This window comes from Malaclemys terrapin, chromosome 8, assembly GCF_027887155.1.
Source record: "Malaclemys terrapin pileata isolate rMalTer1 chromosome 8, rMalTer1.hap1, whole genome shotgun sequence".
Lineage (NCBI taxonomy): Eukaryota > Metazoa > Chordata > Testudines > Emydidae > Malaclemys > Malaclemys terrapin.
This window is the reverse complement of record NC_071512.1, coordinates 53093277-53119665: the sequence shown is the minus strand read 5'-3', so window position 1 is coordinate 53119665 and position 26389 is coordinate 53093277. Positions and strand designations below refer to the sequence as shown.

Here is a 26389-nt window from a genome sequence, read left to right as displayed (position 1 = left end):
TCTTTGTAAGAGCCTGATGTAAGTCTGGCAGCTAGAATGTTGTATTTGGTTCTGGGCACTTTGAGTTCAGTAGTTGTCTGGAATTGGGGAAGAAGTAAAAAATGATGTGTGCCACAAGGATGATATGTTTCAGAACCATCGAAAGGGATGCAGGGGCAAGGTAAAGAATACATACATCTACAGATGTTTGGAAGGGTATTGACAGAAAGGAGAGAGAGGAATTCAGTCTAGCGCAACAGTGTACAATTAGGAGTAATGAGATGAAAAAGCTTACCTTCGCTGCCAAAAAGGTGTATTTTTTTATGTCAAGATCACTAGGATTTTACATCAATAGCTGAGACAAGGACCTGTAGTGTTTACCTTAGGCCTGGTCTACACTACGAGTTTAGGTCGAATTTAGCAGTGTTAAATGGAATTAACCCTGCACCCGTCCACACAACGAAGCCATTTACTTTGACATAAAGGGTTCTTAAAATCAATTTCTGTACTCCTCCCCGACGAGGGGAGTAGTGCTGAAATCAACATTGCCATTTCGAATTAGGGTTAGTGTGGGCACAATTCGACGGTATTGGCCTCCGGGAGCTATCCCACAGTGCATCATTGCTGTCCAGAGCAGTCACAATCTGAACTCTGATGCACTGGCCAGGTAGACAGGAAAAGCCCCGCGAATTTTTTAATTTCATTTCCTGTTTGCCCAGCATGGAGAGCACAGGTGACCACGCAGAGCTCATCCGCACAGGTAAGCATGCAGTCTGAGAATCGAAAAAGAGCACCTGCATGGACTGTACAGGAGGTACTGGATCTGATCGCTGTATGGGGAGAGGATTCCGTGCTAGCAGAACTACATTCGAAAAGACGAAATGCCAAAACATTTGAAAAAAGCTCCAAGGGCATGATGGAGAGAGGCCACAATAGGGACTCATATCAGTGCCACCTGAAAGTTAAGGAGCTCAGACAAGCGTACCAGAAAACCAAAGAGGCAAATGGAAGGTCTGGGGCAGAGCCGCAGACATGCCGCTTCTATGCTGAGCTGCATGCAATTCTAGGGGGGTCCGCCACCACTACCCCACCCCTGACGGTGGATTCCGAGGAGGGGTACTCTCAGCCATGCCTGAGGATTTTGCGAACGGGGAAGATGAGGAGGAGGAGGAGGACGACGACAATGAGCTTGCGGAGAGCACACAGCACTCCATTCTCCCCAGCAGCCAGGATCTTTTTCTCAGCCTCACTGAAGTACCCTCCCAACCCTCCCAAGGCGGTATCCCAGACAATGAAGCCATGGAAGGGACCTCTGGTGAGTGTACCTTTTGTAAATATAAAACATGGTTTAAAAGCAATAGTTTTTTTTAATGATTAATTTGCCCTGAGGACTTGGGATGCATTCACGGCCAGTACAGCTACTAGAAAAGTCTGTTAACGTGTCTGGGGATGGAGTGGAAATCCTCCAGGGATATCTCCATGAAGCTCTCCTGGAGGTACTCCAAAAGCCTTTCCACAAGGTTTCTGGGCAGGGCAGCCTTATTCCGTCCTCCATGGTAGGACACTTGACCACGCCATGCTAGTAGCAAGCAATCTGGTATCATTGCATGACAAAGCCTGGCAGCATATGGTCCTGATGTTTGCTGGCATTCAAGCAACAACCTTTCTTTATCTCGCTGTGTTATCCTCAGGAGAGTGATATTGTTCATGGTAACCTGGTTGTAATACGGGAATTTAATTAAGGGGACAGAGGTGGCCGTTCCTACTAGGCTGTTTGCCTGTGGCTGAAAAGAAATCCTTCCCTGCAGTTAGCCAAGCGGTGGGGGGGGGGGTGTTCATTGGCGCTGAGCTTTTCGCATTTGGCTAGCAGGGATCTTCCCGCACCGCATGGCTGGTATCAGGGGAGGGGTAAAGCGATCATCCCACAGAATTGGATGTGTTGGGGGGGTTAGTTTGGTTTCTGCTGCTGCACGTTAACACCGCAGCACTCAACGGGCTTTGCTTGGTATGGGAAAGGAGGGCGCTGCTTTTATGAAGGTTGCAGAAGCCAAAAGACAATGGCTTACCATGGCCGCATGCAAGCCGAATTCTGTTGGCCGGCCCTGCGTCTGTGATCTCTAACACCAAAGGCACTCAATATTAAGATGCAAAATGCGACCTTGTACCGAAATCACATGTGCTATGTAATGTGAATAGTGTTGTTCATGTGAAAGAGTATAAGCATTGTTCTGTAAAATGTATCTTTTTAAATACTTCTCTCCCTTTTTTCCCTCCTGCAGCTGCAAATTTTTCAAGCCTCCCTCCTCCGTCCCGAAGGCTATCTCGGATAAGGCGGTGAAAAAAATACACACGAGATGACATGTTCTCAGAAATCATGCAGTCGACCCGCGATGAAAGAGCTCATCTGAATGAGTGGAAGGACATGGTATCAAAGTACAGGAAAGCTGCCAATGAACGTGAGGACAGGAGGGACCAACGTGAGGACAGGAGGGATGAACGTGAAGAGAGGAGGGACGCTCAAGATGAGAGGTGGCGGCAGGAAGATCAGAGGAGGCAGGATGCAACACTGGGGCTGCTGCGTGATCAAATGGACATGCTCCGGCATTTGGTGGAGCTTCAGGAACTGCAGCAGGGTCACAGAGTGCCGCTCCAGCCCCTGTATAACCGCCCTCCCCAAGTTCCATAACCGCCTCACCCAGACGCCCAAGAATGGGGGGGGGGGGGGAGGGGAGGCTCCGTGCACCCTGCCACTCCACCCCAGTGGACAGCCCAAGCAAAAGGCTGTCATTATTTTGAACTTTTGAAGTGGCCTTTTCCTCCCCGCCTCCCAAACCCTACCTGGGCTACCTTGTCAGTTCTCTCCCGATGTTTATAATCAATTAATAAAGAATACATGATTTTTAAATGATAGTGACTTTATTTCTTTTGAAAGCAAGCTGTGATCGAAGGGGGAGGGTGGTTTGCTTACAGGGAATGAGTCAATCAAGGGGGCGGGTTTTCATCAACGAGAAACAAACAGAACTTTCACACCATAGCCTGGCCAGTCATGAAACTGGTTTTCAACGCTTCTCTGATGCGCAGCGCTTCCTGGTGTGCTCTTCTAATCGCCCTGGTGTCTGGCCGCGCGTAATCAGCGGCCAGGCGATTTGCCTCAACCTCCCACCCCGCCATAAATGTCTCCCCCTTACTCTCACAGAGATTGTGGAGCACACAGCAAGCAGCAATAACAATGGGAATATTGTCTTTGGCTGAGGTCTGAGCGAGTCAGTAAAGTGCGCCTGAGACCCTTTCAACGTCCAAATGCACATTCTACCACCATTCTGCACTTGCTCAGCCTGTAGTTGAACAGCTCCTGACTACTGTCCAGGCTGCCTGTGTACGGCTTCATGAGCCATGGCATTAAGGGGTAGGCTGGGTCCCCAAGGATAACTGTAGGCATGTCAATATCCCCAGTGGTTATTTTCTGGTCTGGGAAGTAAATCCCTTGCTGCAGCCATTTAAACAGATTAGTGTTCCTGAAGACGCGAGCGTCATGAACCCTTCCCGGCCATCCCACTTTGATGTTGGTGAAACGTCCCTTGTGATCCACCAGTGCTTGCAGCACCATTGAAAAGTACCCCTTGCGGTTTATGTACTAGCTGTCCTGGTGCTCCGGTGCCAAGATAGGGATATGGCTTCCATCTATCGCTCCACCACAGTTAGGGAATCCCATTGCAGCAAAGCCATCTACTATGACCTGCACGTTTCCCAGAGTCACTACCTTTGGTAGCAGCAGTTCAGTGATTGCTTTGGCTACTTGCATCACAGCAGCCCCCACAGTAGATTTGCCCACTCCAAATTGATTCCTGACTGACCGGTAGCTGTCTGGCGTTGCAAGCTTCCACAGGGCTATTGCCACTTGCTTCTCAACTGTGAGGGCTGCTCTCATCTTGGTATTCTGGCGCTTCAGGGCAGGGGAAAGTAAGTCACAAAGTTCCATGAAAGTGCCCTTATGCATGCAAAAGTTTTGCAGCCACTGGGAATCGTCCCACATCTGCAACGCTATGCGGTCCCACCAGTCTGTGCTTGTTTCCCAGGCCCAGAATCGCCGTTCCACAGCTAGAACCTGCCCCATTAACACCATGATCTCCAAAGCGCCGGGGCCCGCAGTTTGAGAGAATTCTGTATCCATGTCCATGTCCTCATCACTCTCGTCGCCGTGCTGCCGTCGCTGCCTCCTCCTCGCCTGGTTTTTCAGGTTCAGCATAGACTGCACGATAATGCGCGAGGTGTTTACAATGTTCATGACTGCTGTCTTGAGCTGAGCGGGCTCCATGCTTGCCGTGGTATGGCGTCTGCACAGTTAACCCAGGAAAAAAGGCGCGAAACGGTTGTCTGCTGTTGCTTTCATAGAGGGAGGAAGGGAGAGGGGGGCCTGACGACATGTACCCAGAACCACCTGCAACAATGTTTTTTGCCCCATCAGGCACTGGGATCTCAACCCAGAATTCCAATGGGCGGGGGAGACTGGGGGAACTATGGGATAGTTACCCACAGTGCAACACTCCGGAAGTCGACACTAGCCTCGGTAGATGGACGCGCACCGCCGAATTAATGTGCTTACTGTGGCCGCATGCATTCGACTTTATACAATCTGTTGCCAACAATTGAATTCTGTAAAATTGGCGTAATCCCGTAGTGTAGACATACCCTAAGTGTGGCTTATCAAGGTTAATCCTATATTCCCACCTGCGGTTTTCCTCAACTAGCCTCACTGAGATAAAGACTACAGGGCTTTGTCTCCACTAGGATTTTACATCAATGGCTATTCCATTTTACATGAGGACAGCCATCTTAGTGTAAAAACATCAACAAAAAACAATTTTTTTGTTTCCCCCACATCCCCATCCTCTTCACCTCAGCATCACTCCCCTTGACCTCTTCTCCCCTTCAGCATCCTCTGTCCCTTTAGCTCAGGGGTAGGCAAACTTTTTGGCCTGAGGGCCACATTGGAGTTCTGAAACTGTATGGAGGGCTGGGTAGGGAAGGCTGTGCCTCCCCAAACAGCCTGGCCCCTGTCTCCGATCCGCCCACTTCCCACCCCCGACTGCCCCCCTCAGACCTCCCACTCATCCAACCCCCCGCCCGGCTCCTTGTCCCCTGACCGCCCCCTCCTGGGACCCCCCACCCCTAACTGCCCCCCCGGAACCCCACCCCCATCCAACCCCCCCTGTTCCCTGATTGCCCCTGCCCCTTGACAGGCCTCCTGGGACTCCCATGCCTATCCAACCGCCCCCTGTCCCCTGACTTCCCTCCAGGACCCCCTACCCCTTATCCAACCTCCCCACCCCCTCCCAGGACCTCCTGCCCCCATCCAACCCCCCTGTTCCCCATCCTCTCACTACCTCCCGGGACCCTCTGCCCCTTATCCAACCTCCCTGCCCCCTTACCATGCCACTCAGAGCACCAGGACTGGCAGCCACGCCGCCTGGCAGGAGCTCGCAGCCCCCCTGCCCAGAGTGCTGGCGGCACGGCAAGCTGAAGCTGTGGGTGAGGGGGGACAGCAGGGGAGGGGCCGCGGGCTAACCTCCCTGGCTAGGAGCTCAGGGGCCGGGCAGGAGGGTCCTGTGAGTTGGAGGTCGGCCATGGCTGTGAGTTGGAGGTCGGCCATGGCTGCAATTTGCCCACCTCTGCTTTAGCTGATGCCCTCGTATCTAAACCCACCACATAAATAAATAAATAGTGGAACTGATGTGTTTGCTGCCATCACATTGTTCATTCTGCTTGTGTGTTCCGCCTTTTTCTGCACCCTTTGCCTGTCTTATCTATGTTGTTCCACGGGCTAACTTTGCCTTTTGTCTTCTCCATGTGTGCCTTGAAGGAAAGAGTGCAGTCTAGCATCACTTCAAGGTAGACAGGCTTCCAGAAGTGGGCAAGTGATCCCCACATTCCAGATGATGTTGAGTTGCCTATTGGCCTCACAATTCCAAAAATGGAGATTCACTTTTGTTTTTCTGGGTTTGCACAAAATTGGTTCTTGGTGTAATAGACTGAGAGCCCAGACAGTGCCAATGTTAACATAGCTTCAAGCTGGGCAAGATCTTGGCTTGGGCAGCAATGCATAGTTCATCAGCATAGATAAAACTTCTTGGGCCAACATGGATTTGTTGATCATTCTCGTAGGTGTTGAAAAGTATTGCAGAGAGTACACTCCTTTATGGTTTCAGTGAATGCTAATTTAGATGCTCTTGATGCTACTCTTGATGTGAACATTAACTATTTCACTTCTTAGCAAAGCATGTAAGAAAGGAGGAAGTGTTATATTTATGAAGAGCTACACTTGTTTCCTAAAATGGGGTGTGTGGAAGATTAATATAGGGGAGTTGAAATGGATTGGAGATCTGCCAGTTAACTTGTGTAGGCCTCTAACATGGCTGAGATTTAGAGGGGCACAGTTAGTTTCATTTTCCTGAGGGGTTTCCTTCCAAAAAACTTGAGAAAAACTGGAGTATAGTTAGGGCCCTTCATTTTACAATGGCTGAAGTGTTGAATGCCTTTTTTGTTTCAATTTCCACCAAACAAGTTAAGAGATCGGATGACTGACGTAGTGAAACATCAGTGTAAACAGGGTTGGATCTGAGGCTAAAATAGAAAAAGAACAATTTAAGAATCCCTTAGACAAGTTACATGTCTTCGAGTCAGCAGGGCCTGATGAAATGCATCCTAGAATACTTAAGGAACTGGCTGAAGAGATCTCTGAGCCATTACAGCTCGTGGAGGATGAGAGGGACACTAGAGGACTGGAAAAGGGCAAATATAGTACCTATCTGTAAAAAGCGGAATAAGGACAACCTAGTGAATTATAGACCAGTCATCTTAACTTTGGTACCCGATAAGATAATGGAGCAAATAATCAATTTGTGAGCACCTAGAAGAAAATAAGGTAATAAGTAACAGTCAACATGGATTTGTCATGAACAAATCCTGTCAAACCCAACTAATGTCGTTCTCTGACAGGATAACGCCTTGTGGATGGGGGGAAGCAGTCGATATGATACATCTCAACTTTAGTAAGGCTTTTGATACTGACTCACATGAGCCCAAACAACCTAGAGAAATATAGCCTAGACGAATCTACTATAAGGTGGGTGCACAACTAGCTGGAAAAAACTACTCGGAGAGGAGTTATCAATGGTTCAAAATGGAGCTGGAAGAGCATATTGAGTGGGATCCTGCAGAGATCTGTCCTGAGTCCGGTTCTATTGAATATCTTCATAAATAATATAGATAATGGCATAGAAACTACATTTATAAAGTTTGCAGACGATACCAAGCTGGGAGGGATTGCAAGCACTTTGGAGGATAGAATTATAATTCAGAATGATCATGATAAACTGGAGAAATGGTCTGAGTTAAGCATGATGAAATTGAGTAAGGACAAATGCAAAGTACTGCACTTTGAGCAATGGATCATTCCTTCCTAATACAAAATGGGAAATGACTGTCGAGGAAGAAGTACTCTAGAAAAGGATCTGAGGGTTACAGTGGATCACAAACTGAATATGAGTCAACAGTGTAAAACTGGCATGTGCGCCCCCCATCCCCCCCCCAAAAAAAACACCACAAAACAAAACAACATCATTCTGGGATGTATTAGCAGGAGTGCTGTAAGCAAGATGGGAGAAGTAATTCTTCCACTGTACTTAGCACTGATAAGGCCTCAACTGGAATACTGTGTCCAATTCTGGGCACCAGACTTCGGGAAAAGATGTGGACAAATTGGAGGAAGTCCAGAGGAGAGCAACAAAAGTGATTAAAGGTCTAGAAAACATGACCTACAAGGAAAGATGGGGGGGGAAATGGGTTTATTTAGTCTGGAGAAGAGAAGGCTGAGGAGGGACATAAGACTTCAAGTACGTAAAAGGTTGTTATAAAGAGCAGGGTGACAAATTGTTCTCCTTAACCACTGAGGACAGGACAAGATGTAATGGGCTTAAATTGTAGCAAGGGAGATTTAGGTTAGACATTAGGAAAAATGTCCTAACTGTCAGGGTAGTTAAGCACTGGAACAAATTACCTAGGGAGGTTGTGGAATCTCCATCTTTGGAGGTTTTTAAGAGCAGGTTAGACAGACACCTGTCAGGGATGGTCTAGATAATATTTAATCCTGCCTTGAGTGTATGGGACTGGACTAGGAAGACTTCACAAGGTCCCTTTCAGTCCTATGATTCTATGATTATTGATATTTACTGATTTCCCCTTAACCCTTCAATCCAGAAAGTTAAATAAAAATCACAGGCCCATCCACTTCTTTTGCACAGTGGGGAGGGAGCAAGACAGTCAGAGAGCCAGATTCTGGCAACTAAGACTGCCCAACTGCTGCAAGAAGTGAAAGGCTGCACCCCATCAGCAATGAGTGGCAGACAGAGCCCCCTCCTGACCTCAGCCCTTTTAATGCAGGAGTGGACGGGGCCACTCTGACGGACTTGGATCAGGAAGGGACTCTGTTTGGCAGGGGAAGTGGACAGGGCTCTATGGGGTGGTCTCAGCTGCCAGGAATAGGCCCCTGGCCCAACTTGTTACCCTACTGCGCAGCTACAGCAACCCCCAACCTGCAGTTACCCTTCTCTACAAGCAGGAGCTGAAGGCACAGAGCCCCAGGGAACAGAGCCCTGTCCTTTTCCCCTGCTGGATTGATTCTGCACAGGGGAAGCAGGCAGGGCTGTGCTAAAGGGCCAGCGGGTCAGGAGGGGGCTCTGTCTAACAAGGGTTCCAGTGCTCAGTGGCTGCAGCTTTCCACTCCCCTCCTGACTGGCCTTTTACAATGGCCCCACCCGCTTTCTCTGACCAGTGGCGGAGAGAGATGGGAAGGAGTTGTGTCCTGGCAGCTGAGACCAGCGAGCTGCTGCAGGGAGCGGAAGACTTCCTCGGCTGCCAGATGGTTATTGCACTTCCCCGCCCACTGCCCTTTGTTTTTGATTTTTACCAATTTTCTCCCATTTTTAAATTTTTTAAATAAAAACCCACCAGTTCCTGGGAAATTTAAAACAAAAACTGAAAAGGAAGGGCCTTAAGTATAGTAAGTTTCAACTCCTTCCCCCAGCCGGTTAGTTTCTCTTTTGCTGCTGTTAAATCCTTACAAACATCAAAAGGAATGCAGAGAAAACCTTATAAAAATTACAGGAATTTCAAAAATTCCTTTTTAAAGGCAGCTCAATAAACTGGTTTGTTTATTTAAATTAGTTAATTTAAAAATAATCAGTTTGACAGTGGTCCTTTGAAATAACATAAGTGATCTGACTTGGATATTCATAAACAAAAAATGTAGGTTTACTGTGCTGTTTATACTTTGTCTTTTTAAAAGGTATGAGTTAAGACCAGAATGTCAACATCAGCGCATTTTTATCACTGATTATCAGTTCTCTAGCTTTTGTACATCTTACTCACTCTCTTTTAATGTTTCTTTAATGTAGTTACTTGTCGTTTCCTGTAAATAGCACATGAGCAGTTGCGTGTGGTGTGGAAAATGATTCAAGCTGGGTGGCCCCCTTAAACTGATGACATGATAGATAATTTGGATGAAAGCTAGCAGTTTCCTTGGAGAAAGCATGATTCTTATGGTCTTAATTTGCTAAACCTAATGGAACAAAGACTAACTTGCTTGATGCCAGAGATGTTTCAACTTGGAATCTATTCTCCACCTCCTCCTTACACTGTCCACAGCGCACTGGGAGGCTCCACCCTTACTATACTTCTAGCAATAGTAGCTAGATAGAACATAAAATGTGTTTTCTCAGTGACGACTCCTCTTGCTCCTGGAGTGAAGCTTTTCCTATTGGTTCCCAGTCATGTGAGTAATAATCACATGGAATGACTTGTGCTGGGAGTGGAATTCTAAGACTGCTTGTGTATAGCAGTTCCTTTTGCTTGCTGTTGAGCACAGTATGATCCTGGGAACGGTTCTACTACAGTCCAGCAGTTATGGCAAAGAGGAGAACCTGCTTTGCTGTCTCTGCAATGAAGCCTCTGATTCTGATTTATCTGATTTCACAGGTATGGTGCATGGAAATGCTGCACAGCACCCCTTCATGCCTCTGTTGCTAGGTACACTGAATAGAGGACTTGAAAGGAAACAAAAGTCTCTTTCTTCCTTATAGTACAAGATCAGCTATAGGAAGCCTAAGGATTTCTGTTTTTGTAAAGTTTTTTTTTAGAGGATCATTAAAACTTGTCATATTGAACAGTTATACAGATTTTATTTCAGAGGAGGAGAGAACTTTAGTGTTTGATCTGATTCTAAAATGTCAGGTTTAGGACTTTCTTTTAACTTTCTGTTCAGTCTTGTGCCGGACGAGAAGTAACTAGCATGGGGAAAAAGTACCTTGCAAATTGGCTGAATGGGAAAGTGAGTGTGCCAGGAAGGGAGTAAATTCTGTAGTGGGAACAAAGAACAGGAAGAGGAAAGGGTGGATGAGACACAACCTTTTTCCTTGATCAAAAATGATGTAATTAGTGTGTAAGAGAAGTGATTTTCTAGATTGTAAATTTTCACTCTGGGGGAGACTAATGCAGTAGTACCATAACAATTATTTTATGATGCAGCTTAAAGTTAAAAGGATCTAGAGTTTAAAAACTAGAGGTTTCTAGTTTGGTGCCCTACCTTGGATCTAAATGTAGGGCTTATGAAGTATTCACTCTACGGGGTTATTATACATAAATGTCATTGTTTCCTTGATGAGTTAGACAATCAACATACGTAAATATAGCTTTTTCCATCTAGCAATTTTTTTCTTTTTTCCTGCCCCTTATTCCTCCCGAAAATAAGGCTCCTATGTGCCTAAATCACTTTTGAAAATGGGGTTAAGTCTCATAAGTCCCTCAGGTGCTTTTGAATATTTTACCCCTAACGTTACTGACTGTTGAGAGTTACTCTTCAAATGTCAAACCATTTACTTTAGTTTTGCTTTTTTTGGTATGTAATACTTCTCTTATGAACATGCACAGACCTCCTAAGCATTCAAAAGGAAGTAGTGGTAGTCCCACATCTGCTTTGAATTCCTATTGGCGACTCAGTGTAGTACCACAAATGGTTTAATGTGGGTAGTGTTGCTCAAGGCTATGGAATCAGCAGCAGGTGGCATACCTCCTGCCGCCTTTGGTCTGGGCTTTCCCACTGGTTAAAGTATCCTCTGCTGAGCTGCATGTGGGCAGGCTAGAAGATCTTGACTGGTTGTGGTGCTTGATTCAGCAGCATTACTAACTGAATTGATATTCTGCTCCTGCTATGAAGTTAACAACTAGATGCATAGTAACTGATTATACATCTGCTATAGCCGAACCTTAAGTATGGGCTGGGTGCTCATTGCATTAGCCACCATGGCTTAAATTGAAATACTTGTATTTTTTATCTAAAACTATATTTGATTGTAAAAGGAAACTGTGTGTGTACTTTTTTTAAATCTCTGACTTTAAAGCAAATGCATAATTGAAACCAGGAAGACATTTGCATCCTGGTTAATGTAAATTTGAGGCCAAAAGTACAAATGTCTTTAAAGAGAGTAAAAAGAACAGGAGTACTTGTGGCACCTTAGAGACTAACAAATTTGTTAGTCTCTAAGGTGCCACAAGTACTCCTGTTCTTTTTGCGGATACAGACTAACACGGCTGCTACTCTGAAACCTTTAAAGAGAGTGCAAGCTCTCGTCACACACTTGCAACATTTCTGCTCCTTTAAGGGAGGAGGCCAGTCTGGTTTCTAAAGTAGAGAGTGCTGGGAGTCAGGACACTTCCTTTGTCTCAGGCTTGGTGTGTGACCTTGCCCAAGGCACTGAAAGACTTGGAATGGCTTTGATGGAAGGCACTACAAAAGTGTAAAGAATGTATTATTTAATTACTATTTATTTTTGCTCCATAAAGACAGCTGCTTCTAGGAATTGGTGCTCCTATCTGTTGCCACTAAAACAGTTCAGTGCTAATTATTTGATATGTGTATATACATGCCCAGCTAGAAGAAGCTGTGCTGGGATGCTGGCACTTATGCTATTATTTATCCACTGGGATTTTCTCATGTTGTCTTGTGATACCAGTGTAGTACTTTAGTATTCTCTAAAACCAGTTGGTATTGATAAGATGACAGCAATCCATGTACAAAAACTGTTGCGCATACCTGTAATAAAACATTAGGAATGAAAATATCACTAGCTTAATACCTAGCTGCAGGTTTATTTGTTGCTAGTGGAGCTTATAACTTTGAGCCCGATGAGCTCTGCTGGTGCATGTGATAACTTTTTGGTTAGGCCTGGAATGTAGGTTACTCACTATACACAAGATCAGCAGGTTATGCTGGCAAATCACATAACTTCTGAGAGACCTCACATACAGATCTAGTTACTCCAGACACAAGTTTACAGTCCCCCTGAGAAGCACGTTTGTGATTTCATGATAGTTATAAACTCTGCCAGCATAAACCAACAGAGTATGTAACTATTCATGAGTGCTGCTAAGAAAAACATTTGATAAATTAACAATCGCAACCTGTTCTGTCATGTTTGTTACAGTAGCATGAAAATGTAGGGGTCCGGGGAGGAGAGTAAAGTGGAAAAATGGAATGGATATCGCAGGAAAATCCCTAAATTTTGGTTTCCTGGTACTGAGTCTTGGCCTCCTCTGAATCCATGCCAGATGTTTGCCTGCTGCTTGGAGCATGCCCAGGCCCGCCCTTCCCTGTTTGTTTCTCACTGGCTTCCCCTTGTCCCCATCCTGTATCACATTTAAGCTCTCTGTCCCTTTTCAAGGCTCTGCGCAGACTAGCTTCTGCTTTTGGGTGTGTCTCACTCTTTTTGCTGCCTCATTCTTCCCATGTTACTCAGTTAACTGGCTCCTTCATGCCTTATTCCATCCTGTCTCTGAATTCCTAACACACTAATTTAAAAAGAAAAAATCAAAATTGTTGCATTAAATGCTAGTGTAGTCCCAAGCTTGTCTCTGGGAACATTTGTATCATTTAAAGCTTCCTAAAGCGGTTGATCTTCATGGAGCCATGCCATTTGATGTCAGTATTAATTAATGTTTCTGGCCACTCTTTCCAGTTCAGCTTCCCTAAAGAGGAGGGAAAAAGTGTGTAAAATGATCATATGAAACATTTATTTCTCATCAATCTTACCCTCGCTTCATCTTTAGAAACTTGTATGTTCCTTTCTCTTGTGGAAAAACTTTCAAAAGGTAGGGATGAGTTTGAAGAAGGGCTGATGAAATTCAGTTTCAACACAAGTTACTATAAAAAGAAGAACAGGAGTACTTGTGGCACCTTAGAGACTAACAAATTTATTAGAGCATAAGCTTTCGTGGACTACAGCCCACTTCTTCGGATGCATATAGAATGGAACATATAATGAGGAGATATATATACACACATACAGAGAGCATAAACAGGTGGGAGTTGTCTTACTAACTCTGAGAGGCCAATTAATTAAGAGAAAAAAAAAAAAAAAAAAAAAAAAAAAAAACTTTTGAAGTGATAATCAAGCTAGCCGAGTACAGACAGTGTGATAAGAAGTGTGAGAGTACTTACAAGGGGAGATAGTCAACGTTTGTAATGGCTCAGCCATTCCCAGTCCTTATTCAAACCGGAGTTGATTGTGTCTAGTTTGCATATCAATTCTAGCTCTGCAGTCTCTCTTTGGAGTCTGTTTTTGAAGTTTTTCTGTTGTAATATAGCCACCCGCAGGTCTGTCACTGAATGACCAGACAGGTTAAAGTGTTCTCCCACTGGTTTTTGAGTATTTTGATTCCTGATGTCAGATTTGTGTCCATTAATTCTTTTGCGTAGAGACTGTCCGGTTTGGCCAATGTACATGGCAGAGGGGCATTGCTGGCACATGATGGCATAGATCACATTGGTAGATGTGCAGGTGAACGAGCCCCTGATGGAATGGCTGATGTGATTAGGTCCTATGATGATGTCACTTGGTGTCTCGACTGACTTCCTGAGGAAACTACAATCCATCGGTGATCTTCCAGAAAACACCATCCTGGCCACTATGGACGTAGAAGCCCTCTACACCAATATTCCACACAAAGATGGACTACAAGCTATCAGGAACAGTATCCCTGATAATGTCACAGCTAACCTGGTGGCTGAACTTTGTGATTTTGTCCTCACCCACAACTATTTCACATTTGGGGACAATATATACCTTCAAGTCAGCGGCACTGCTATGGGTACCCGCATGGCCCCACAATATGCCAACATTTTTATGGCTGACTTAGAACAACGCTTCCTTAGCTCTCGTCCCCTAACGCCCCTACTCTACTTGCGCTACATTGATGACATCTTCATCATCTGGACCCATGGAAAAGAAGCCCTTGAGGAATTTCACCATGATTTCAATAATTTCCATCCCACCATCAACCTCAGCCTAGATCAATCCACACAAGCGGTCCATTTCCTGGACACTACTGTGCTAATAAGCGATGGTCACATCAATACCACCCTATACCGGAAACCTACTGACCGCTACACTTACCTACATGCCTCCAGCTTCCATCCAGGACACACCACACGATCCATTGTCTACAGCCAAGCTCTAAGATATAACCGCATTTGCTCCAATCCCTCGGATAGAGACAAGCACCTACAAGATCTCTATCAAGCATTCTTAAAACTACAATACCCACCTGCTGAAGTGAAAAAACAGATTGACAGAGCCAGACGAGTACCCAGAAGTCACCTCCTACAAGACAGGCCCAACAAAGAAAATAACAGAACACCACTAGCTGTCACCTTCAGCCCCCAACTAAAACCTCTCCAGCGCATCATCAGAGATCTACAACCTATCCTGAAAGATGATCCTTTACTCTCACAGATCTTGGGAGACAGACCTGTCCTCGCTTACAGACAACCCCCCAACCTAAAGCAAATACTCACCAGCAACCACACATCACTGAACAAAACCACTAACCCAGGAACCTATCCTTGTAACAAACCCCGATGCCAACTCTGTCCACATATCTATTCAAGTGACATCATCATAGGACCTAATCACATCAGCCATTCCATCAGGGGCTCGTTCACCTGCACATCTACCAATGTGATCTATGCCATCATGTGCCAGCAATGCCCCTCTGCCATGTACATTGGCCAAACCGGACAGTCTCTACGCAAAAGAATTAATGGACACAAATCTGACATCAGGAATCAAAATACTCAAAAACCAGTGGGAGAACACTTTAACCTGTCTGGTCATTCAGTGACAGACCTGCGGGTGGCTATATTACAACAGAAAAACTTCAAAAACAGACTCCAAAGAGAGACTGCAGAGCTAGAATTGATATGCAAACTAGACACAATCAACTCCGGTTTGAATAAGGACTGGGAATGGCTGAGCCATTACAAACGTTGACTATCTCCCCTTGTAAGTACTCTCACACTTCTTATCACACTGTCTGTACTCGGCTAGCTTGATTATCACTTCAAACGTTTTTTTTTTTTTTTTTTTTTTTTTTTTTTCTCTTAATTAATTGGCCTCTCAGAGTTAGTAAGACAACTCCCACCTGTTTATGCTCTCTGTATGTGTGTATATATATCTCCTCATTATATGTTCCATTCTATATGCATCCGAAGAAGTGGGCTGTAGTCCACGAAAGCTTATGCTCTAATAAATTTGTTAGTCTCTAAGGTGCCACAAGTACTCCTGTTCTTCTTTTTGCGGATACAGACTAACACGGCTGTTACTCTGAAACAAGTTACTATATATTTTCATCTTTATTTAGAACAACCTTGATATCCTCTGGTCACACAGGCTGTTTTTCTGATGCCTGGATTGATATACAATATCCATTCTTGAAAAATCCATACTTCCTGTTCTATGCAGTGCTCACAAAGCTGCAGCAACAGCAACAGTGTTGAGTGTGCGTTGGATTTTGACATTCACAGCTGTTGTACATAGAGTAAATTTCCTCCTCTCACTTTTTTTGTCCAGAGGCCCTTCACCGCCCCTATGGTTGTGATGTTGAACCCCAGGCACTGAATGAAGCCATCAGGTGGAGCTCTAAGGAGAACCTGCTTGGAACCACTGAGAGCGATCCCAATCTTTTTGTTGCACTTTATGATTTTGTAGCAAGCGGCGACAACACACTCAGCATCACCAAAGGTAAGGCGTGCTGTACCCTTTCAACATCTTCATGTGGCTCCAGTTTGTTCTCATCAAGGTGTTGATTCACAGACCTGTGATAGCTGAGATGGTAGCACGTACCTGTCCAAACAGCCCTAAATTAGAGGGAAAGCATGACTCACATGGATTGTTGTTTCTCTGCCACTCTACAAGGGGAAAGGTATTTCACACTAAGGCGGTGTCTACACTTAAGCCACTGCCAGCAGCACAGTTGCAACACTGCAGCTATGCCACTGTAGCACTTCGGTATAGAACTCACTACAGCAACAGGAGGGGTTCTCCCATCACTGTAGTTAATCCAACTCCCTGAGAGATGGTAGATAGAAGAATTCTTCCACTGACTTATCAACTTAGCACTGTCTATGCTGGGGGTTAGGCTGCCACTTAGGGATGTGGATTTTTCACACCCCTGAGCAATGTAGCTGGGTGAACCTAACTTTATAATGTAGACCTGGCATAAGATGGCAGCATTAACGTCTCCCTGCAGAACTATCGGTAGCTTCCTTCAGTGCTAAAGCTGTGGGTTTAACAATGAGAAAAGAATATACTAGAATCACTTGTCACTTCATTCCATCAGAGAGAGTGGAAGAAGTGAATGTAGCTGAAGTAGATTATGGTCTTTCATGAACTGCTGATAGGTAGATTGGTGCCTTGCTTCTAGGTGTTTTTTCTATGACTTATGTAACAGGGACCCCTGCTGGAGAAATAACTTATTGCAGAGATTACTATCTGTAGATAGGTTTCAGAGTAGCAGCCATATCCGCAAAAAGAACAGGAGTACTTGTGGCACCTTAGAGACTAACAAATGTATTTGAGTGGAATCACTCTCGTTATAGTGTGTATGGTAAACCCATTGTTTCATGTTTGTGTGTGTGTATGTATATATATATATATATTCCCTCTGTATTTTCCACTGCATGCATCCGATGAAGTGGGTTTTAGCCCACGAAAGTTTATGCTCAAATAAATTTGTTAGTCTCTAAGGTGCCACAAGTACTCCTGTTCTTTTTATCTGTAGATAGTACTCAGTTGGTGATCCAATGAGCATAACTATTACCATCCTAATACTCCAAAATCACCTGTGCCTAACCTTCCCATTGCAGTGTGAGACGTTTCATAATTTTTCTTCAGAAATAAGTAAACTCTCGGGTTAGGCCTATAGCACTGGTTTTCACTGCTAGTATCACTGCATGTCCTTCAGCTTTAGACAGGGTGTTGATTGAAGGGCAGTTAGCATAAGCCTGTGTGGTGCTGGGCATTAGTGACCAAACTAACTTGGCAGGTGGGAAGTTGATCCCGCACCTGCTCTGAAACTGTCAGCTTTCAAAACACTAGTTCTTCCCTGCTCCAGTCATCAGCCTCTGATTTTACCAGTATATCCATCCCCACAGAAAACTAATCCCAGCACCACTGCTGTCAACATGCACACAGATATTTTGGGAAAGTTAGGAGCAATTCTCTAAATTGGGTGCTGGCACAGAGGGCAGGTTACTGAACAGCCTGAGGAGCACTGCGTGGTAGGACTGTGATACTAGTACTGAGATCTAGAATCTCATGGTCCTGCTGTGGTAATATATGCAGGCTTCTTTATCTGTCTGTAGTGACACTTCTCAACTTTATCGCCCATATACAGATTTCACTGTCCTGCTGCCTCAACTCAATGGAAATCAAAGGCTTCTTTAAATATACCAAGGAAAATATCAGCTTGGAGGTTTCTTAGCACTATTGTCAATGGATGCCAGAAAAATGTATCTTGCTGTACAACGATTTTTAAAGGGGTTGGTTTTAAGTCCTCCAACCTGGAATGGGTCCTCAACCTCTTAGGAAAGAGTCAGCTCCCTGCTCCAGAAATCTAAACCAGAGGAAGCACTGGGACTGGTTGACACATATGCAACCACATTGCCACGTTAGTAAGTTTTAGCTGAGTATCTAAACTGGAGTAACTAGGGAATAGTGTCTTAGCTGTTCAGCTCCTCAAATTTGGAGGTTGTCAAAACTCTCTCTCTCTTACCCCCCCTGCCCCCGCCACAGCTCCTAAATCTAGGTTAAAAGCTCATGTGAGTCCACTTTCTGAATTTTACTTTTTATCTACTTAAAAATTACATGAAGCAGCTTGGGAATTTGTATTAAAGGGTCTTTGCCTTGTATTCTCTAGCTGTAAAGGCAGGCTTAGTTAACTAGTAGTATGTGTACTCAAAGAAGACTGACCTGATTTCAACTTGATTCCCCCCCCCCCTCCCCCACTTGTCCCCATCTTCAGGTGAGAAGCTACGAGTCCTGGGTTACAACCAGAATGGTGAATGGAGTGAGGTATGTTCTAAGAATGGACAGGGATGGGTGCCAAGCAACTATATCACACCAGTGAACAGCCTGGAGAAGCATTCCTGGTATCATGGGCCCGTGTCACGCAGTGCAGCCGAGTATCTGCTGAGCAGTCTCATCAATGGCAGCTTCCTGGTTCGTGAAAGTGAGAGCAGCCCAGGGCAGCTGTCCATCTCCCTCCGGTACGAGGGGCGTGTTTACCACTACAGGATCAATACCACCGCAGATGGAAAGGTAAGGCCTGCTCCAAGGAACACAATGGAAAGAGAAAATAGAGGATGTCTTGATTATCTTGTCTTGTACAAGTGAAAGGTGAAAAAAAGGGAACGTCTGTCCACGCTATATTCCCTAATCCAAGAAATAACACTTTGGAAGAAATCTCGAGAATGCTGTTAATTGTCCTTGTTGCGTGGGTGACTGGAGAGCAGAATAGTGGTGGTTTGATGTAGTTACAGATCTATTTCAATTGGCCCTGGCAGGAACAGTCTGTATGTGAGAATAAGCAAGACTTTGCTAAACCAACAGTTGTTTGTCTTTGGCACAATTAGGGTGTGGTGCATCATATCTGGGGGAGATTCCACTGGTCCTAAGGAGATTGGAGACTGCACTTTACAATAGTTTTAATTTTAAAATTATGGAAAGCATGAAGGAGGTCATCAGACAAGCTGATCACTTCAGTGGCTGTACTTTCCCAACCTGCCTCTTACTGCAGATGTAAACCCTATGTATTGGCCTGTTCTATTTTCCTATCAAACTGAGAGCAAATTTACTTATGAATTCCCTTCATATTTATTTGAATGTTTTTACTGTCCAGTCTTCCACGATCACTGAAATATTTCAGATACCTACATAGTTAAATGGATTCTTGATCCTTTCTCATCAGGTGTATGTGACAGCTGAAAGCCGCTTCAACACATTAGCAGAGCTAGTTCACCATCATTCTACAGTGGCAGATGGACTGGTGACAACCTTGCATTACCCAGCACCCAAGTGCAATAAGCCCACAGTCTATGGAGTGTCCCCCATCCATGACAAGTGGGAGATGGAACGAACGGATATCACCATGAAGCACAAACTTGGGGGAGGGCAGTATGGTGAAGTGTACGTTGGTGTCTGGAAGAAATACAATCTCACGGTTGCTGTGAAAACACTAAAGGTGGGTTTTAAAGACCACTGTGCACTCATTGTTTCGTTAGAAGTGCGTGTTTAGCCAACAGAAGAGTGCAGTGTGCTCTTACTTCTGGAATGTTTTGCACCTGCTAATGCCAAAAGCATCAGGAAATTGAGGGGGGAAACCCTAACTCCTATGCTGACTATACAGTAGCCTGCAGGGAAGAAAGGTTAGCAACAACAAACTTTAAGCTCCGTGTGTGGCTTAAAAGCAGTTGGAATTCCCTAGTCAAATCTATTCTCCATGGAGACTGAGTGTCCAATGCAGGGCTATTGTAACAGCCACCTGGAAGAAGAAAACGGGTTATGGAGACTTCTCAGAGAACTAGGGGTCAGGAAAACTTCTTCTCCACCCCACTCCTGCCTCTGGGAAACTTCAGAACCCTCTCCCCCTACACATCCGTCATTTAAGTTCCAACATTGTGTAGTCTGATTCTTTAGTGGTTATTGACTTCCAATTAACACTCATTTAACGAGCTGGGGGATTGTAAGATTCTAGTCCCAGAAGCAGGCACAACAGAAACAAGGTTATTGAGTTCAATATCTGGTTGGGAACCCTGATATGCATAATAAAGGCACTCATGCTGAGGGCAAAGCAGAGCTTTCACCACTTGTATTAGCACACTTAGTAAAGAGACAAAAGCTCCAAACCACATACAAAGATAATAGTACTACAAAGTTAATGTTATATCTTGTACCATTCCTTGCAGATATTCCCACACACTTCTTTGGGGATCTAGCAATGAAAGACAAAAAACCTGCTCTGTCCTTGGCATGTCAACCAAATCCAATGGTCCAGGTCAACCGATGATGACGACACACGTACCCCCTTACGTTGTGGTCTGCCCTGTTATAGGGCCTAGGACCTGTCATAAATATTCATTTGAGTACCCAGCCTCCCATGTCCATATTTAACTTCCTTACCCTACGGGTGCCTTTTATCCTATAGCAGCGGTCGGCAACCTTTCAGAAGTGGTTTTCCGAGTCTTCATTTATTCACTCTGATTTAAGGTTTCGGTGCCAGTAATACATTTTAACGTTTTTAGAAGGTCTCCTTCTATAAATCTATAATATATAACTAAACTATTGTTGTATGTAAAGTAAATAAGGTTTTTAAAAAATTAAGAAGCTTCATTTAAAATTAAATTAAAATGCAGAGCCCCCCAGACTGGTGGCCAGGACCCGGGCAGTGTGAGTGCCATAGGTTGCCAACCCCTGTCCTATAGGTTTGTATACATATGATTTTAATTTATTACCATATGCATCAGTTTGTTGCCAAGGCAAGTTTGTGGCTAAGCATCTGCAATGATCCATTGTAAGATATCCAAACTTAGTATCAGTTCAGTGTTCCTGCGGTTACCTGGTATTGTTATGCACAAACTCTCTCTCCTCCTCCTTCCCCCAAACATGCTATTCCCAGTTCTGCAAAACGCAGAGTAATTGTCAGGCCATTTTTCTATGCCAGAGGTCATAGGCCTCAAAGCCTTATGGTAACTTATGCCATATGCTAACTGCGTAAGATAATATCTTAGCGGATACAGGCCTATAGGTTCCTTGTGTTACTGCTAAGTAAAATAAAATGCTAAAGCTAGCTCTGTAATCTACAACTGTAGCTGTCATCTTCCCAGGTGAGAACACTTTGGCAGGATTCCCTTATATAACCCATCAAAACTACTCCTTAGTCAGAAGGATTGCTAATAATTGACCTCAGGCCTTCTTTCCCTCCAGAGACTTGAGCTCCCTAGCCTTTTTAGACTTGATGGACTAAGGAGCAAGACGTCACAAATTAAGCTTAAAGCTCCCAAGTGTCAGTGTAGATCAGTCACTAGGCTGATAAAGTTGCTTAACCATACTGCAGACGTCCAGTCAGCTGGGCCAGAGGTTATGGAAGCCTTTGATTGTTGTTTTGTTCAAAGCCTGAGAAGCAGCACCTATGTTGGTCAGTCGTGGGTGGGGAAGAAATGGACATGCTTTTTTGCAAACACTAGTGCATTAATGAAACCAGAAATGAGAAACAGATGTAAAAGAATTTATCTCCAGTTCCTGGGTTGGAACAGTGCAGTGTTAAAACAGACCTTAAAGTCGTTAAGAGGGGTTTGCCTGTTTTCTTTTGTCCCATTTTCCAGGAAGATACCATGGAAGTGGAGGAGTTCTTGAAAGAAGCTGCTGTGATGAAGGAAATCAAGCACCCAAATCTAGTGCAATTATTAGGTGAGTGAAGGAGTTTGATCTCTCTTTCTGTGCTTACCGTCTTAATTTCTATTGAAACTGAATCTTTGTTTAAAAACAGTGCAGGGCTGCCTAGAGGATTCAGGGGGTCTGGGGTCTTTGGTGGCAGGGGGCCCCCGCTGCCGAATTGCCGCCGAAGACCCGGCACTTCAGCAGCGGGTCCCAGAGTGGAAGGACCCCCCGTCGCCGAATTGCCGCCGAAGACCCGGAGCAGAAGAAGCTCCGGGTGCCCGGGCCCCGCGAGAGTTTTCTGGGGCCCCCGGAGCGAATGAAGGACCCCGCTCCAGGGACCCCGCAAAACTCTCGTGGGGGCCCCTGTGGGGTCTGGGGCAAATTGCCCCACTTGCGCCCCCCTCCCCCCCCCCCCCCCCGGGCAGCCCTGAAATAGTGACAGCTGTCATATTATTGACCTGCTTTAGTTTATGCACTGTTCTTGCAAAGTTGGGGTCTAGTCTGGGTTTACGCTAACAGTACGCGCCAAAGTGCACACCAGTGGCAGCGGCATTCAAACTTGGCCTAATTGAAGGCCATTTTGACAACTTGCCTGGAGCTACGGGACACCCCAAATTTTAATCCAATACTTAATAGAGAGTTGTGACATCTATTGACAGAGTCAGCAGGCAATGCTACCTGGGTGCTTGGATCAAACTGCATACTCAGATCTGTCCGCTTCTTTGGATGGTACCTATATTTAGACAGCATTGGTTTATGCTGTGGTACTCTGAGTTGCATTTGACCTAAGGATGACGTTTAGGCCTCTCTGGGTTAGTGTCCTCACCTTTGTGGTATGCGTACTCTTGGGGCACTAGACTGAAGTCCAAGTGCTTTAGCCATATAAGATACGTTTGACAACATACATTCCGAAGTTGAAGTTTTCTGTTCTGTGCACGCACACACATACACATACACACACACTAGTGAAACCTGACCATGCATTATACAACTCTACATCTTTAGCATCCAGTCAAATTACACCTTGACCACAGCCATGTTAATGGACAGACTACTTTTTCGGTCTGTCAGATCAGTCTTACAAAATGTTACTTACCTGGACTGAAGGTTTTTTTTATTAGTGCAATAGCCAAAAATACAGAGACAGTTAAAGTAATACAGTTATCACTGCACTGAGGGAGATGATGTCATATCTAAAAGCAAATATGATACTCTCATTCACACATGACACTGTCATTTATAGTCTTTGCCCAGTTACTTATGTGAACAGAAAGACATTTATTGAAAAAAGCCCTACTGAATAGATTAAATATATCTGTAACTAATAACAATACAAAGCAACCAAATCTCTACTGCTGTGGGAAAGGACTAATATGCATATCGCCAAATAAATATTAGTGTGTTGTCCTCTAGGTTCAAATATAACAATTAGATAACTGCAGTGGGGAGGCAAAATGAAGAGATAAGCCCATATTGAAGCAACATGTGAGTGGAAGAAATATGCAGGCTTTGCAGCTTGGCCATACCCAAGTTTTCCCACTGGAATGTGTATGGTAGGGTGATTACTGCTACATAGTCAGCATAGCTGTTAATTCTGTATGTGGAAAGATTCTCTATAGACATTAGATCCCAAATCTTCACTAGTGTATAGTCCCATCTGCTGCTGCACCTGGACTGTCACTACTTTTGGGAGCCAAGCTGTCAGCTAAGAGTAGGGCGAAAGGAAATAATGCTGGGAATGTGAAGAACTCCAGTAACGTCAGTCACTCTGCACCCATTATCAAGTAGACATAGAAGATGTCTCTGCCCAGCCCTGTCTGGTAGCCAGAGGAGAGCACAATGTAAAGAGACTTGTGTTCAAGAGATATATCAGTGCTTTTGGAGTACCTCTTCTGATCCATCATGTGGGAGTATGCTGTTTGTCAGTGTGAGAGAGCCGGAATGATTAGCCGTAAAAGGGAGCTACAAAGGAGGTGAGACCTATTTAAAGAATTGACACTAATATCATGTTTCCCTCTACCACCAATACATGTTTTGCACACAGCTGCAATAAATGTGCAAGTTGTCAAAGGAATATGTGTGAATGAGTCCTGATCTACAAGCAGGCTGCATGGTATTGATAGTTTACCAAGCTGTCATACATGGGAGTTTTCACATACTTAGTGACATTCCAACTTGTAGACCCACCCAGCTGATTCTTACCTGGTAATGACCAGCTTTAGTGGGAATTCTAATTGGCCTCATGAGTTTGAGGGTGAGAAAAAGATCAAATTCTTGGGGTTCAAAACATTTCTTCTTCCACTCTGCACCCATGCAGCACTGTGAGACTGCTCTCTTATGCATATTCCATTGGATTATTAGAACTTTGGTACTAATTACCCCATATGTAGAGTGGCACTGAATATGCACTTGGCCTCCTGTATCTCGGTTTGTGCTAGGCCACACTGAAGTCGTTCCTGGAAAATAAAACAGGTTCAACTTTGAGTACAACAAATGGGATAGGAGTACATTACTTTGGCAGAAAATGCTGTAAATGGATTTCAGATCCTTCAAGAGTACTGGTAAACTAGAGCTGAGATAATTACTTAAATGTTAACTTTGTCTCTTTCACGGCCAGGTGTATGCACCCTGGAGCCACCCTTTTACATTGTGACGGAATATATGCCATATGGGAACCTGCTGGACTACCTACGAGAATGCAACCGGGAGGAGGTGAGCGCTGTCGTGCTGCTCTACATGGCCACTCAGATCTCCTCTGCTATGGAGTACTTGGAGAAGAAGAATTTCATCCACAGGTGGGTGACATGCCACTATGCTGTGTCACAAACCCACATGGCAGTGAAAGGGGATGAGACATTGCCCTATCGTTCAGAATGAGACCTTTTGCAGTTTTTGTGGGCTTGGAAGTGGGATTTCACCTACAAGCTCTTTGAAGGAAATGGGGAGCCAGAGTTACCTGTTCGAATCTGGTTTAGTTCAGTAATGAAAGGGCCTGTGTGTCATGAGCTGATTTTATCCCATTCCCAATGGGCATGTATCCATCATCACAATAGCCATTGTTGTTGGCAATCTTAATAGAGGCCCAACAAAGAATGAACCGTGGACACTGATCTGTCTTATCATTCCTAGTGGTGGTCCCTTTAGTTGGAAGCTTACATTGTCTTTACCTGTTCTGTGCAGAGACCCCTTCCTCCTTCGGGCTGATCAGTTTCACACCTCTCAGTTACTAAATTCATTTAAAAATACTCTATCCTTTTTTAAATGTAGTATAATGACAGCTCAGCAGAAGAGTTAGGCAAAAATACATTTGCTCCCACTCATCCTGGTGTGGATGAGAGCGAATAATTGATACTAGAGGCCCTTTTAGCATCAGTCTCAGGGCTCATCCTTCATGGTAAGAAGTGCATATATATTGGACACTTATTTTTATTTAAAATAATAATTTGCTTCTGTGCCCAGGCCTTTGAGTAAGCACATAGCACTATTGCTGTTACCCTGTCCTTTGCCCTCACCCCTACCCCTACCCCTCCCTATTGTTTGATTACCTCTTTAATTCATCCCTTCATAAATTATATTGCAAGCTCTCTGAGACAGGGTCCATGGCCTGTATTGTGCATTGTGCCTTGCACACTTTTGAGTGCTTATCATCATGCCTCTCACCTCCAGAGCACCGTCCCATGTTTGGGTGCAGTGTTACAGGGTGCTTTTCAATATAGCACCCCCTGTAGTCATTCTGGGGGTGCCACAACAGTCTGTCATTGTATGGGACCTAGCCATCCAGGGTTAACACAAGTCCCAAAGAGGAAACCCCCACGTCTAATGGCTTTTGAGCCCAGTCCTCAGTCTTAGTCTGGGAGCTGTGATATTTGGCCTCTTCTCCTTCTGATTCCCATGTCTTCCCTCTTCGTCTGGGAAAGAGATGGGGAACCTAGGACCACCCTCACCTCTGGGTTGGGGCCAAGGACAATTCCTTCAATCCCTTCAACATTTTCCCGGGACTGCTCCTACCCTTTGCCCACCTTGTCAAAATCTTCTCTCAGGAGTCTGCTATCACTACCTGGAATCACAGAAACATAGGACTGAAAGGGACCTTGAGAAGTCTTTTAGTCCAGTCCCATACACTCAAGGCAGGACTAAGTATTATCTACACCATCCCTGACAGGTGTTTGTCTAATCTGCTCTTAAAAATCTCTAATGATGGAGATTCCACAATCTCCATAGGCAATCTATTCCAGTGCGTAACCACCCTAGCAGGAAGTTTTTCCTAATGTCCAACATAAACCACTCTTCCTATTCTATCCTCAGAGGTTAACTAGAACAATTTTTCTTCCTCCTCCTTGTAACAATTTTTTATGAACTTGAAAACTGTTACCATGTCCCTCCTCAGTCTTCTCTTCTGCAGATTAAACAAACCCAGTTTTTTCAATCTTCCCTCATGGGTCATGTTTTCTAGACCTTTAATCATTTTTGTTGCTCTCCTCTGGACTTTCTCCAATTTGTCCACATCTTACCTGAAATACAGTGTCCAGAACTGGACACAATACTCCAGTTGAGGCCTAATCAGTGTGGAATAGTGGTTCTTCATC

The 26389-nt window shown here is 44.7% G+C and overlaps 2 protein-coding genes across 8 annotated transcripts in view; one reads left to right on the top strand and one right to left on the bottom strand.

Annotated features, from left to right (window-relative positions):
• ABL2 (ABL proto-oncogene 2, non-receptor tyrosine kinase) overlaps nt 1–26389 on the top strand; it is a 93840-nt gene that overhangs the window by 52747 nt on the left and 14704 nt on the right. For 2 of the 4 annotated variants that reach the window (XM_054037549.1, XM_054037551.1), the window contains exons 2-6: nt 15939–16109; nt 18391–18686; nt 19336–19608; nt 21749–21833; nt 24421–24598. In XM_054037549.1, the coding sequence (XP_053893524.1) occupies nt 15939–16109; nt 18391–18686; nt 19336–19608; nt 21749–21833; nt 24421–24598 (1003 nt within the window). Of the gene's footprint in view, nt 1–9902; nt 10012–15938; nt 16110–17918; nt 18041–18390; nt 18687–19335; nt 19609–21748; nt 21834–24420; nt 24599–26389 lie in introns of those variants that run through there. The other 2 variants (XM_054037550.1, XM_054037552.1) reach the window with 2 other exon arrangements.
• Nucleotides 22960–26389, bottom strand: part of TOR3A (torsin family 3 member A) — a 28799-nt gene continuing 25369 nt past the window's right edge. For all 4 annotated transcript variants that reach the window (XM_054037556.1, XM_054037553.1, XM_054037557.1 and 1 more), the window contains one exon: nt 22960–24259. In XM_054037556.1, coding sequence (XP_053893531.1) covers nt 23955–24259 — 305 coding nt within the window. In that variant the 3' untranslated portion in view covers nt 22960–23954. The remainder of the gene's footprint in view (nt 24260–26389) is intronic.